Source organism: Durio zibethinus, chromosome 11 (genome assembly GCF_047325235.1).
Source record: "Durio zibethinus cultivar Kanyao isolate XHJ-2024 chromosome 11, ASM4732523v1, whole genome shotgun sequence".
NCBI lineage: Eukaryota > Viridiplantae > Streptophyta > Magnoliopsida > Malvales > Malvaceae > Durio > Durio zibethinus.
The window spans coordinates 6,100,225-6,115,567 of NC_143172.1; the positions used below are offsets into that span (position 1 = coordinate 6,100,225).

At 32.7% G+C, this 15,343-nt stretch overlaps 2 protein-coding genes across 4 annotated transcripts; one reads left to right on the forward strand and one right to left on the reverse strand.

Annotated features, from left to right (window-relative positions):
- Window positions 1–2,667: 2,667 nt before the first annotated feature.
- LOC111290645 (cytochrome P450 78A9-like) lies at window positions 2,668–4,752 on the reverse strand. The gene is made up of 2 exons (XM_022882050.2): window positions 3,719–4,752; window positions 2,668–3,441 (listed from the first exon to the last, which is right to left on the reverse strand). The coding sequence occupies exons 1-2, from the start codon at window positions 4,688–4,690 to the stop codon at window positions 2,821–2,823; spliced, it is 1,593 nt and encodes a 530-aa protein (XP_022737785.2). The 5' UTR covers window positions 4,691–4,752; the 3' UTR covers window positions 2,668–2,820.
- A 7,965-nt stretch (window positions 4,753–12,717) lies between these two features.
- Window positions 12,718–14,893, forward strand: LOC111290007 (mediator of RNA polymerase II transcription subunit 10b-like). Of its 3 annotated transcripts, XM_022881408.2 has the most exons (6): window positions 12,718–12,813; window positions 12,982–13,209; window positions 13,309–13,389; window positions 13,495–13,597; window positions 13,690–13,779; window positions 14,657–14,893. In XM_022881408.2, the coding sequence occupies exons 2-6, from the start codon at window positions 13,010–13,012 to the stop codon at window positions 14,726–14,728; spliced, it is 546 nt and encodes a 181-aa protein (XP_022737143.1). In that variant the 5' UTR covers window positions 12,718–12,813; window positions 12,982–13,009; the 3' UTR covers window positions 14,729–14,893. The 3 variants fall into 3 exon arrangements, with proteins under 3 accessions (XP_022737143.1, XP_022737145.2, XP_089623976.1); XM_022881410.2 differs by having other exon boundaries at window positions 12,756–13,209; window positions 14,640–14,893; XM_089767850.1 differs by having other exon boundaries at window positions 12,760–13,209.
- Window positions 14,894–15,343: the final 450 nt, after the last annotated feature.

The following is a 15,343-nucleotide window of genomic DNA, read 5'->3' on the forward strand; positions in this document are numbered from 1 at the left end:
TTGATTTGATTTGGTTTTATGAACTGCTCGCTCCAGCTTGGCCCGGCGAATGAAATTAGGACGTGTGAGTATGATGTGAAATGCACCAAGCCTAAGCCAAGAGACATTGTTTTAACAGAAGTTGGACATATTTATCTCTAAATTTTGCACAGAATATAACAACTTGCTTTTGCTTGGGTTTTATATGGGTTTAGGATTAAGACTCGGCAAGAATATTTGGTGTTATCGCAACAGACAGAGAAGATCACAATCAATGTCTGGGGCAATAGACAAAGTTGTTTCAATGTGAAGAACTTTTCGCATAGTACCATTAGTGTCTTTCAATCAATGTCCGTTTCACGTGGCATCGATTCATTGCTCATCATATGCGATAACCCTAATCAAGGTGAAGAGCATCCGCAATGGCCCCGGCCCCGGCCCCGGCCCCAACCCCAACCCCAACCCAAGTTCAGATAATAAGAAAACCTAATCGACAAAAAGGCAAGGTCGAAAATGTACCTTGCTTTTTCTTAGAAGATGATTGCAATTTTGTTCGGAAGAAACATCAAAATCGTGGTTTTTTTTTTTTTTTTTATCACTACTTTTTCCCAAAAGGAAAATGAAACAGTATATGCTATATGCCTAACTCTCGACGCTGCCATTTTCATCCTTCGAAAAAGCGAAAGTTCATTCCTTTCATTTGGATATATAGAATGATCGATCGATGGATAGATTTGAAATATATACGCAACCAAACTCAATTTTCATTATCTGTCTCGTTTGCATGTAATTCTATGTGCAATATTCAGCAATGTAGTTCAAAAGAGATGGTTTAAGCAAGGAGTTCCGGACAGAGATGGATAAGATGTTCCAGACTAAGGAATAATAACAGTACTACGTAGTTCAAAACTGTTGGCTGGTTAAAAGGACTCCTTCTACACTAAAACCACTTGAACATAAATGAATTAGCGAAAGAAGTAAAGCAGTAAAGCAGTGCTGCCATTTCAACAGCATTAAACAGAACATAGAGATGCAGGGCAGCCTCTTTCAATCTGTTTTCTATTGATTTTTTCTCTCCCTCTATCCTTTTTGTATTAACCTATAATGTTAACTTATCTAAGTTGTTCAAATGTATAAAATCAAGTAAAAATAGAAAAAGAATTTCCACATAAAAATCCATATAAACCATATAATTAACCACCCATTTCTGAGATTTTGCCTGGCTTAGGTTGTAGGTGATTAATCAAGAACTTGGATAATTGAGAGATTTGATCTTATCTTTGACATAAAATTTTTTTTTTTGATTTGAAATCTTTTAGACTATGAAAACTTCTATACCAGCCAAGCGCGTCGTCTAACGGTAACAAAAGCTACTGAATAATAGCAATGGGTGGTCAGTCTTTTTCCTGTCTTTTTTGTTGATCGTGACACTTGTTCATCTTATTGAACTGATCGATTAGTAGAGACGAGCGATTGGTTGATTCAGATTGAAAAAAATTAATAATTAAATTAATTAATTTTTATTTAATAAATAATTAAATAAATAAAATTATTTAAATAATTGATCATAATTGAGTTGATTAAGATCGATTTAATTCGATTGATTCAGTTAAATAATTAAATTTTTTATTATAAATAATTATTTAGTCACAAATTTAATAATAATCAAATTTTTATTTTTTGTTATAAATAATTATTTAATAATAAATTCAATTCAATAAAACTTAAATTTAAATATTATTCGAATTAAATCACTAAAAAATTTAATAATTTCAATAATTTTTTATAAAAAAATAAATAAATATATTTATCTTGAATTTTTTACTTTTAATTATTAAAAAATCAATTAATTTGATCAATTAAGTTATTAATTTTAAGAATCAAAATCAATCGAATTAATCAATTTAATCGATAAAAAAATTAATTATAATTAAAATTAAATAGATCAAATTGAATCAATCAAATTTACTCGATTTCAATTAATCTAATCGGTTTAAACAAATTTTTATTCACCCTTCGACGATGTTTCACTACTTTATCTTCCTGCTGCATCATCCAACCCTTTCGGTTTTTCAATATACACCGTATAATCGGCAGCCTACAGCTGACGAACGATAGTATTTAGTCCCTTTTGACACACATTTCGTCGCCATATATATATACATATATATGTGTATATATATATGTATATATATATATACGTATTTTCTTCTTGAAATGCACAACGATGTCCACTTTCGTTCGCCTTGGACTTCCTTGGACTTCCATGGACGGTTTAAAAAGGAAGTGCCATGGACATGACCTTGTGCAGAAAAAGCAGAGATGTTATTTTGTTTTATTAAAAAGTATGCAGCAACGTGAAGACTACATAGTGAATTGTGATGTATGCATCAAATTTCGTGGCCCACAGCCACGAAAACTATATGACACTAGAAAATTAAAGCAACAATATTAATGCAATCAAGTTAAAAGCATGCTGAGCAATAAATTTTTGCGCCTGCTGTTGTTAATTAGAGCTTGAGAGTCCTCCTTTTTCGATTGGATTAACCTGAGCAGAAGCGATTGAATGATAGGGAACCCTGTTATGTATTCAGTAAGGAAAGCCAAAAGATCAAAACCATATTTCAGGTAAATATAGCTACAGCAATTTACACATTCGTATAATAGCTATGCAGGTCAAGATCAAGACACAGGGCAATAGGGCATTGAGATTTATAAGACAACACCTGCTATATTTACATTTTTAAGTCCAGCATATCTAACAGGATAATCGCTTTTGTTGAGATTGAACAAATCACAAATTGTGCGATTATCATTTCACTCTAATTATTTTGGTCTTTTTTATCTGCGCCTAGGGTGCGCTTTGACCTTAAGAGGGTTAGCCATTTCGCAAGAAAGCCTAAGCTTTTCAGTGAGATCGACTGGATTATCATCTGATTGCACCCACTCGTACTCATGCAATAAGGATCCGACCCAAAAGCTAACAGTGGCCAAACCCAAAGTCTTTCCAGGGCAAGTCCTACGGCCTGATCCGAATGGAGCCAGCCTGAGGTCAGACCCCAACACAGAGAACTCCACATCAGTACTGTCCTTGGACACGAATCTCTCTGGCATGAACTTGAGTGGATCCACCCAAACATCTGGGTCCCTTGTGATGGCCCACATGTTAACCATGGCTGTGGTCCCAGCAGGCACATGATATCCATCAATAGTAGTGTCCCTGATTGCTAAACGGGCCCATGATAGAAGTGGGCCTGGTGGGTGCAGCCTGAGAACCTCCTTCACAACTGCTAGCAGGTAAACCATCGATTGAATGTCTGATTCCATCAACGGCCGTGATTTCCCAACAACTTGATCCAGCTCGGCCTGCACTTTTGATTGGATTTCTGGGTGTAGCACCATTCTCGCTAGTATCCACTCGACTAAAACCGCCACAGTATCGGTTCCTCTAAATATCATCTCCTGTGTAATGAGTACAAAATGATAAGGAAAAAAACGGCTAGCCTTTAATCAAAGGGAATAATGGTACGTTTGGTTGCTAAGAAGAATATGGAAAAGCTAAGAAAATGTATATATATTATAGGAATCAACTGATCTAGATCATTATCAAGATTCCACCTTTGATTCTTTTGCCACACTCTTTCACTGCTAGAAAACATCATGCATGAGAAAACAAAAACATTCATATAAAAATAAATTGCTTTGTTTAGTAATTGTCATGGATAAGTTTGTTGCTTACCCAAAGAACGGCAAACATATCGTTGTCGGATAGTCTATCAGGTCCATTGAGAGAAAGCAAAACGTCCACAAAATCATGTTTTCTTCCCCCAGTTTGGAGTTTATGTTCTTGAATGATTCTGTTCACAAATTTGTTCACTTTGGGAACAAGTTCTGAGCATCGAAGCCTGATCTTTTGAAGGTCTAAACCAGCAAGCCATGGAAGATGATCAGACCAATTCAGCTTCCCTAGCAGATCGTAACCTTCTTCAACGAGCTGACCTAGTTCTTCAGTTTCACTATTTGATGAACCCAGTTGGTATTTACTACCAAACACTGAGAACATCATGTTGTTAAGGGAAGCCTTCTTGAGTATATCACTTACAAAGAACTCTCCGCCGCGACATGCTATTATAGATACCATTTGGGAGGCGATATCGAACCTCTGTGCCTCGGTGGAGCTGATTTGTTTAGGACAAAAGAGATGTGTTGCAGCAATTCTTCTTAGGGTTCGCCAGTAAACTCCATAAGGAGCGAAACCAATCGCTCTATTGAACATTAAACTATATGCCGACTCTTTCACTGGACGATCAGCAAAAACAGAACTGTTAAGAATCTCTTTAGCTACATCAGGGTTACATGTAACGATAACCCGTGTATCACCCAAGCTAAAGGCCATGAGCCGCTTAGCACCAAAAGATTTGGCTGCAGCAGAAAGCTTGCGATGAGCCAGGTTGAGCATGAGGTTCATGCTTCCAAGAACCGGGAACCCTCGTGGCCCCGGAATGATGTTTTTGTGTTTTGTGGCTGCTCTCTTGCGCAGCCAATAATACTTACCCCAGGCAGGGCCTCCAGGGTAGAACCAGAAGCAGAGGACTATGGCAAGCCAAGCCATGCAAAGAAAAAGAAGAAACAAAATGGAGTTTTGGGAGGAGAAAGTTTTGCATTTGGAAGCAAGAAACAAAACCCAGAAGCAATCAGAATTTGTTTCCATGGAGAAGGAAGATGATGTTTGTATTTGTGAGTAATTTTTTCCTTTTTGGGTTAAACTATGAAATGGGAGGTTTGTTTATATAGAGATTTTTGTGGACTGTATATAAAAGTAACGGTTAAAGAGGACGTTATGAGTTATCAACAGTATACGGAAAACAAACAAAACCAAAAGATAAAATCGAAATATCGTGCGCCGCCACTAGCATAACTGAAAATGAGATTCAAGGAGCTGGGCCCTGAGGCCATTGCAGCTGCCGTTGCCGCCATCCAAATGCATGCCCCACGCTCGTTTCAGCTCCCGTGGTTCATTTTCTCGGAACAACATAAGCCAACGAACAAAATATGTGGAGCTGCTGCCATCTTTTTCGATCTCTAGCTATCAAATTAATAATACTAACCCTAAATTTATTACTACTATGCTACATGAACCAGCCCTTCAATTCTATTCATAATTTTGCATCGCTCTCAGAATTTAGGCATCCTCGCTCTAGTGGTCCTGACTGTGCCCTCCACTTCCAGGCCACATTAATTTTATCAAATATTACTCCATTTGATTTCATATCCAATCTAATCGTATAAACAATTTTTTTCTATAATAACATAAACACGATAGTATAATAATATTTCATTATTTTTTTAAATAGACTCTATTTAAATAAACAATATAATTAATTTTCATAAGAATAAAAATAATGATGATGATAAGATTAATTATTATAATAATTAAATTGAGTATTTTAACGATAAAATTAAAACAATGATGAGTAATATATTTGGATATAAATATAATGATATTGATAAAATGAAAATAAAAATATCATTAAAGATATTAATATGAAAATAAAGTAAAAATTATTTTGATGCATATATCTTGATTTTATTTTATATTTAAAATATTAAAAATTAATTACTTGGAGAAAAAAATAATGTGAGTGGAAAAATGTTTTTTTAATTTTTTTTAAAGTTATTTTAAATTTAATAATTTAAATGTAACGATAAAATTGAACTAAAAGAATTTAAGAGAATAAAAATGTCAAAAATAAGGTAAAATGGCTCACTGCAACCCTTTCCCATCATTTGAAATTTTCTTCTCATTAACGTCACATTAACCCAATTCAATCGTGATGTTACTATTCAAACGGATAGCTACGGGGCAACTGCATAAAAAAAGGGGGTTTAATCACATCTCAACATTGTTGTGATGAGATTGAAATTCAGCCTTAAGCAAATATGATCAGAAGCAACGGATTTAATGTAAATCATTAATCAAAATTAGTAGTGGTATTAGTATATATTAATTAGAATTGATTAGGAATTAAAAGATTCATTTTAGGCCGTTTAGTTCAGCATGGCATTTAACTCAAGTAAGGCATTAAATAGTGAAGACATAACATCCCTTGAATTCTCAGCTTATTAAGGATTATTAATTTGTTTTCATGAGAAACAATTTCAACGGATTTTGGATCCTCATTTTTCAAATTACTGTCTTTTTTATTTTCCGTTTTACCTTTTAATAAATAATATTCAATTTCCTATTCACAATTGGAATTTGAACCTTTTTGGCGATTTAAAACAGAAAGGAAGTTAATCGCCACGCACTTGGAACTGAGAGTGGGAAGAAGGTCAATAACAACAAAGATTGGGGGGAGGGGGGAGTTCTTGGTTTTTACGAACAGAAAAAAATTGTAATCAGCTTTATTAAAGTTACGCGACGTAAGCACATGTCTGGTGATGGTGCTATCGTGTCTTTCAAATGAACCCACAAATCTAGCATAGATTTAGGCACTGTCCTAGTTCAGCGAGTAGTCAAAGCCCACGTGGACCCTTGCTGTCCAAACGCCACGTGTCATCATTGTCAATTTTTTTTTCTTTTGGCTTTCCTCCTACGCCAATGCTTCTGTTCATCACTCCGCGCGTCTAAGGTCCCCATTTCATGAAAGGGTTTAGGCTTTAGGACACCCAGTAATTCACGATCTGTTCCTTTTTCCCCTTGTTTTCTCTTAATCATGCGAATGCAAGTTTAAAATTCGATTTTAATTAAATTAATTAATTAATTATCAAATTAAATTTAATTATTTATACAAAATAACTTTAATATACTTTTTATTTTTGATTAATTTGATTTAAAAATCAAATTAATCGAATTAATTGAAATATAATAAAAATTATATAAAATTAAAAATATCTGAAATTATTTATTTTATTTTAAGTTATTGAAAATTTTAATTTAATAACTTACTATTTAAATATTTTTATTGGATAATTTTATTTAATTTATTTTAAATATAAAAAATTTAAAATATAATATAATATAATATATTTTATTATTTAATTAATAAAAAAATTTACACAAATAGATTAAATTAATTTTCAAAATAAAAAAATTAATTTAATTAATAAAAATAATTTATTTTGATTTAATTATTTTAATTTTAAAAACAAATTAAAATGAACAATTGTGCCCTTAAAGACTAAATGACACGGTACCTGTTATATTCAAACCCAGAACAACACAAAAATAATACATCCAAGGACTAGTCCTAGTCATCTGTCCTCTAGCTCCTGCTTGAAATTCATCCCCCGACCGTTGGTCCCAGGTGGTCAAAATTCAACAACGTCACCAAAACTAATTATATTTGTTTTAGAGACAGACAAAACCTTAGCTTAGGAGAGCCCATTATCCCCTTAATGTTCATTTTTCTTTCTTTTTTTTTTTTATTAGAAAATGTTTATAAGTATTTTGTTTACATGTATATTGGGTTAGTCAAAATCAGTCTCTTTGCTCAAGTACATTTTAAATAGTCCCTCTTTTGATTGGAATCAAATATATAGAAAAGCTGATGGGGTTTTCATCGTGTCTTTACCAAGGATCACTATTCTTGTGGGCATTTTTTTTTTTTTTTCATAAAAGATGCTGTAATTTAAGGATAGAAAAAAATATAGACATTGAAATTTATATTTTAAATTTATTAAATATTATATATATTAACTGAATGAAAATTTAAATTTATCAATGACCAAATTTAATTTTTAATAAAAGATTGATTTCAATATTGAATTCTACTCCAAATATGATGATCAAATTGTACAATATGTATAAAATATAGTATAATTTTAATGTATAATTATGTACAGTAGTGATCTTAATTTTTATCTCAAAAAAATAATTTCATTTACATTTGCTTTTCTTCACCTTCTTTTCTCATTTGTCAATCCAAAATCATGATATCTTTTTTTTTTCATTAATTAATGAATTTGAATAATAAGTTTAGGGAAAGATGGAAAAATTAATCTTGAAATTAATTGCCCCAAAAGTTTAGATTTTTGCTTACGTGTATAATTAAAGTGCTTGAAATATGATGAGTTGAATAATAAATGACGTCATTACTAGCTCTTATCTACGTGTCTTGCACTTAAGCATTTAATCTCATGCCCAAAGCCAAAGGTGGTTCCTCAACTTTGGCTTGTAGTGCGGCCTAGATCACGCTCTCTAGGCTATTAAACAAGAAAGAAATCCATCATGCAACAATCAAAAGCTTGAAACTCAGACATAATCCTGGCCTTCAAAGTGGCAGAACTTGATATCAAAATTGTGGTATCAATATGAATTTCCAAATGAGGAAAGGTTCAGAGGTAAATCATAGCCAAGAGCCAACATGAGGAACAAATTCAAAGGGGAAGAAAAGAACGAGAGAAAAGCCAATTCTTTGGTGATGTTTGCAACATAATAAACATACATAATTGGAATAAGATTAAATGCTTCATCCAAAAGAATCATCAATAGCAGATGCCAGCATAATTAAATATATAACCTTAATTCTTAAACTGTTGGTTATCATAGAACACTAGAGGTGCAATAATGAACCTCAAAAGCAAATCTGATATATCAATTCCCACAAACACTTTTAAGCATTTATACATATGAGTGACTTAAGAGAATCAAATGTGTAACATATTGGTAATGTTTCTTGAGATTTGAGGCTTTGATTAACATCCTGGATTCTGTCCAAGCAGGTTCACTGTGTTCTACATGGAGCAAAGAACATGTACTTTTACAGTTTCATCATATCATATTCCTTCAAGAACAGAATATTTTTATGCTAAAGCATAACCCTTTGGAATTAGGATTTTTTTTTATCACAATTTACATGTTGTAACTTATAATTATTCAAGTGATTGAGTCGATGTTCTCAAAATCAGTGGACTAGATTAGTCTTTCTCACTTGAGCAACAAAAAGCGCTTGGGGTGATTGGATTCCATTCGAAAACAGAAGAAAAGCAATGGAAGGTTTAAATTAACTCAACTATGAATCTTTGAATGTTTAGCAGGAAATTATGTTATATCATAGTTAACTGTCCTTTAAGATTCCCTTAGAGCTCTTCCAATTTGCTCAAAATATTGGTGGTGGCTAAACAGCATTCTTATTTCTTCATTATTCTTTTGATCAATGTGAGTTACAAAGTGCAAAGATCCATTTTAATTATGCCTGAATTAGATACACATTGGTGGCCTTCTGATTTTGGATTTCTACTGTTCTCTGTCTTCGTTGTGTTACAATTAGTTATTGATTTACAATTGACAGTGCTGGGTGCCACATGTTTGGTGTAAATCTCAATCTAGGACTTTGATTAATTTGATAACTGCTATGGAAGTAATATATTAACATAGCAAAGAAGCACTATCAATATTGAAAGAAGGATATCTATTTATGAAATAAACATGAAGGAAATGAGGCTTTATTCTTTTCCTGTGAGATGATTTGATGCCAGATAAAGATTAGCTTAGTGCTTTAATTCTGTTCAACTTGACAGCTTAAAGGGTTGCTATTCAGAACAGAACATCCATCTCCATATATAGTTTTCTCTATTTGGATATATTAAGTGGTTATTGACAAACAAGTTGCTATTGCATATCAGTTTCTTTTTCCCAGCAAAAAAGGTAGCGATTCATCAATGTTAAGGACCATTAAAGTTACCACAATGTAAAATCCTGGAAATTAATGATTATTGACCAAGATGATTTTGGTATGATCAAATCAGGGTGGTTCTCTTTCTTGATTAGTATTTGAAATTCGATGAACTTGACAGTGGTAAATGGCTTTAACATATTTGTGGATCAATTTATTGGTCAAAGCTCATAGGCAAAATTTTTCATTTAACTTGGCTTGAAAGCTTATTGGGGAGGATCGAGCTTGTTTCAATATATATTCTGCAATCTGCAATCATGTGAAGTCTGAAGGTAGATCACATTTGATTGCCATAGGCGGCTAAGCCATTCGAATTTACCTCCTTTTCTTCTTTTCCACCCTAAGATGACTAACACAGATTCTATGATTCATTTGGTACAAATTGGTTTTCATTTCCTATTTTAAAGACAAAACCTTAATCATTCACAAACTGAAGATGGAATCTAGGATGTTGGCTTCTGCAGTTGCTTTATTATCAAGTTTCTGCAAGTTTTTTTATCATCATGGATACTCTGATATAAGACCACGATTAGTGACAAATGAGATGGGGAAATCATTAGCTTCCCGTAATATTGACATCATGCTACTATTTTTTTCCCTTTTAGTAACAAGGAAGTGACCAAACCTTGGGGCTTGGGCACTTGTGTATCCCAAACTCAATACCTGACCAACAGGATGGAAACGATTCCATCTACCAAGTAGCCAGGCCCTGTGAGGCTCTGTATCCAACTAAAGGTACATGGTGGCCGCCTGCAATAAAAACATAAGAGGTTTTTCTAAATTGAGAGATGACCTTTGTACCTATAACTGCAAGGATGTTCTATCTGCCCTTCTAGGAATCTAAAGCTAGGTTGTTAAAGAATATTGTTTTTGTTTTTTTTCCTTTGCTCCATTACATTCATATTCTATCAAGCTACGTACGAGGTTTAGTATGATTAGCTTAATTTGCAGATTTTTTATCCTTAACATATAACCAAGCATGTTTGGGGAGTAGGTAATGATATCGACATCTTCAATTGTCATTTGATGGAGAGAAAAGCAGGGGGATTGAGCTGTACACAAAAAACCAGGGAGGGACCGCTTGGTTGATACTTTAATAAGCAATACATGATCCTCCTCTGTATATTATTTGATGAATCGGTCCCTCTCTGCTTTTTGGTGTGCTTTGCATATAATAATTTGCACGCATTTCCAGCCAATCTCACATCTACAGCAAACGGCTGGTCCTTTCATTAAGATTTTATTTTATTCTTGTAGCAGAAATATGCACATTGCATCTAAAGCTCGCACTTTGCTTTATAATTCTGTACTCTATAAATTACAAGTTGATTAAAACCTGTGAAAAAGTTAATTGCAAGTTGTATAAAGGCTTGGCAGTGACTTCGGCTAATCAAATGGTTCTCAATATATAAATCTAGTAAAGTGCAAGTGATGAAGCATATGTTCCTGAATGAAGCAGAATATTTGAAACCGTTCTTCTCTTGTTTTCTGGCCAACCAGCTGTTCTGAGGACCTTTTTTTTCCTTTGATTTATCACCAAGGAACTGTACAGCTGGTAAAAGTAAAGGTGTTTTATTCAGCCATTGCTTTAAGAGGCAAATATGTTTGGAAAATTGACCTGCAAACGAATTGATGAGAAGGTTCGCTATGGGTTCACATCATCCAGTATCAATCAAATTTAATTATAAATAATTTTTTTTATGTATTATTAAATTTTATATTAAATTCTATCAATCTATCAATTTAATTTTTTTTAATTTATTTTTAAAATTAATCTCATAAATTTCATCTAAAATATTTCATGTAAATTTTATTGAAAATGAATAGGCCGAAATGGCATTGAATATTGATTTCATTTCAGTCAGTTTCCATCTCCATTAATGACAGGCTCTCTTTTCCTTTTCACTATGAAGCACTTACATTTGTGCGACGGGGCATCTTTGTGATAATCATGATTTTATAAGGTATAGTCTATACTCTATTGATTGATATGACAATTTTGTTTGAAAAATAGAAAAAGACAACAAAATCTCATTTCTCTTTCAACATTAGATTTTTTTTTTTATAAGTAATATTTTGTGATCCAAAGAAGTAGAAAAATCTCCTATCAAAATATATGGAGTTCTTATACAATCCCCCAAATTTGATGAAAAACTCTTTTTTTTTTTTGTGGGGGGGATGGGGAGGGAATTTCAGCATTAGATTTATAAAGGCTAAAGAGCATAAAAATATTTGAATTATAATTTAAAAAAATCCATATTTTTATTTTTATATTATAATCAATCAATTTCTCTATTATTTATTTGCATTTAATTAAAATTTTATTTGAATAAAAAATTAACAATGTTAATTTTTTATCAATTAAAATAAAATTTTATATGATATCAACAATATAAATAAAAGTTTTTCATATAACCCAAATTAATATATTAAAAATTAAATAAAACAATTTTTTTCTTTTTTTTCTCTCTTTTTTTTTTTTAAATTCCTCTTAGAATTTTGTAATTTAGAGATTAAATGATTAAATTTTACATCTACTTAAATTTTTAATTAATTATAATAAAATATTACAAGATTAAATAATTATTGAATGATACTTCAAGATATTTTTTATCCTTTAGCCATTCATAAACTATGGAGGTTGAATAAAAACAGTTAAAATATTATTTTAGATTCATTTGGTGCATTGTTTTAATTAAATTGAAAAAGATATAATACATTAATTATAATTTTTAAATATTATACAAAAATTAACATGTTTCGTAGACCTAATATTTGATTGTAATTGTTACATAAGATGCTCAATTCTCAAATAAAAAAATAAAAAATAAAAAGAAAGCTGGGACTAGGTCTATTTTAATTTTTAAGGCAGCTTTAGCTGCAGCTGGGCTCTGCGTCTTAATGTTACCTTAAAGTGGGTTTGAAAGTGAAAGCAGACTGATTTCACTTTCTTTCGACGAAAACCTCGAAGAAGGATATGTCCTGTACCCCAAACAAATTGGGCCCAATGTCACTCAAATTGTAACTTAGTTCTACCTGGGCCTTAATGTGCTCTTATCAAGAAAAAGCAGCAGAAATAAAACTGAAGGCCCAAAAACAAAGCTGGAAACGAGAAAGAAAAAGAGGCGAATTGGTTCGGGGCTCCTCGGTGACGGAGGTATTTCAATTCCTGCGAAATCTCTCGCAAATTTCTTTTAGTCTTTGCGCAGATTAAAAGGGTTTATTCAAGACCTCAATTCTCTATCATCTGCTCTCTAGGGTTTGAAGCATCTATCGATTTATTTAATTATAAGTTTTGATATTTATTACGAATCAATCATAGTAGAAAAGGAAGGACTTGCAAGTCTCGAGAAATGGAGGGAGGGAGCGGTGGGAATGGGATAGTCAGCACTCAAACCAATGATACGGCAAACGCAACGCCTAACGATGATCCCAAGCAGAATCTGAGTCAAGTAATTAACTCCATCCAGAAAACTTTAGGCCTTCTCCATCAACTATACCTCACCGTCTCTTCTTTCAATGCCGCTTCTCAGCTCCCTCTCCTTCAACGCCTGTAAAATTTTCTTCAAAATCCTTTCTATTTTTCGCTAAAATTTAAGTTAGTTTTTGCTGCATTGCTTACCTCATTAGGGTCTTATTGTTTTTGTTGCAGGAATTCATTAGTTACGGAGCTTGATAACATGGCAAAATTATCTGAGAAATGTAATATTCAAGTTCCTATGGAAGTTCTTAAGTGGGTTTGGTTTTCTTTTATTATTATTAATTTTTTTGGTGTTTTGTGGCAAAATTAGCTTGTTTTCTTTAGTTCCTAGTAGTAATTTGTTCCTGTTTGGCTTAGTTTAATTGATGATGGTAAGAACCCTGATGAATTTACGAGGGACGTTTTAAACAGCTGTATTGCAAAAAATCAGGTTACTAAAGGCAAAACCGATGCCTTCAAGGTAGTTCTTAATTCCTCGTATTGGATATTTTATTCTAATTTTCATTTTAGTGGGCACTAGTAGATATTTATTTACTCTACTAAATTTTTTAGAGTTTACGAAAGCATCTTCTGGAAGAGCTTGAACAGACATTTCCTGACGAAGTTGAATCGTACAGGGAGATACGTGCGAGTTCTGCAGCTGTGAGTTATTTTAAGCTGACTTTATATGAATGTCTTTCTATTCATGTTATCCTTGAGAAATAGTGATCAGTTCTTGTCAATGCCCTGGCTGATGATATGTTAGCTGAAATGTAATAATGGTTGGATTTTGGTTCTTATGTGGAAAGCCCCCTTATTCATGGCCTCTTGGCAAAGCTTTTAGTTCACTAGTTCACTCTCACTGCAAACTCTTGTTACCCTCCTCTCTGATTTCATCCTTGGTTGGACCTTCTCTTGCCTGCTTGTTAGAAAATACTCAAGCTTATGTTCTCCTTATTTGGTGTGTGTGGTTGTGTGTTTTTTTTTTTGCTTCTGTCATCATTTCATTCTCATGGACAGCACAACCTTTTAGTCTGGATAAGGCACTAAGTGAAGGCATTCCAAAACTTTATTTGTTTATTCAGAACTTTCTTTGCATCCATGTCTTGTGTTTTTCTTGCATTTGCTTACAAAACTCTGTTTGGTACTTGAGAAAAGTGGAAACAAGCATTTACCTATTTATTTATTTAAATAAGAAGAAGCATTAAGAACATTTGTTTATTATATCTGAACTGCATATCTTATAATCTTAAGAAGCATTAAGAGCACGTTTGAATTGCTATAGCTAAAATGGATAGCAAATACTTTAAAGATGAAATATATAATGCAATATTTCAGGTGTGCATGTCGTAAGGAGCCATAGAGTAAAGTGATTTCACATAAGACTAAACCATGGATCATTCAAATTGATTAATTCGTTAAGTTTATCAGTACTTTTCTGCCGTTTCCTTGAAAATTGAATGTCTCACTTTGTCAATCTCTAGTCCATACTAAGTATTTTTCACTGATTGTGTAAGCAAAAGCTCTTTGTGCAATGCAGGAATCTAAACGGCTTGCTCAATCACAAAGCATGTTACCAAATGGAGATATAAAGGTCAAAACTGAGCTTTAGGTGTTAATATTTGGAGTTTTTTTCTCCCCTTTTCATCTATGTAGGTTTCTGTATGTACAAGATGTGATCAATAAATTCTGATTTAACATCACTTCCTACTTGTATTAATGTTGTGACAATTTGTAGTACACTCTTTCCGCTATTGATGATGGGAACTTTTGAGCATTCTCTGTGTTCTTGATTGATGCAATGAAAACTATTGTACTGTTTCTCATTCTTTTTCCCTCAAATAAACAACTTGTTAAATGTTTTATTCTATGATCAATGCTGAGTAGTTGCCATTGATTTAGAGATTGACATGAGACTTTAGGAGTTTGGAGAATAAAAGCAAAGAATTTTCTGGCAGTTATTCTAGTTATAAGGAGAGAATATTCTAGCAATCATTCCTACTTTCTTAGTACTCAGAAACTTAGAAAGGCAGAATTGTGTTTTTGCTTCAGAACTGTATGTTATTCAGCTATTTGACTGAGATTTTGGTTTAGAATTCGCCCCTGTTTTCTGGGTTTTCTTGCTTGTAATGTTAAATTGTTTGTTGTTAGTTGATTTATTTTCATGTGTTAGTCAAGGGGCACAATCCTTCTTCTAGATTGCCTCTTTTTCTGTGAGGTTCTTTCT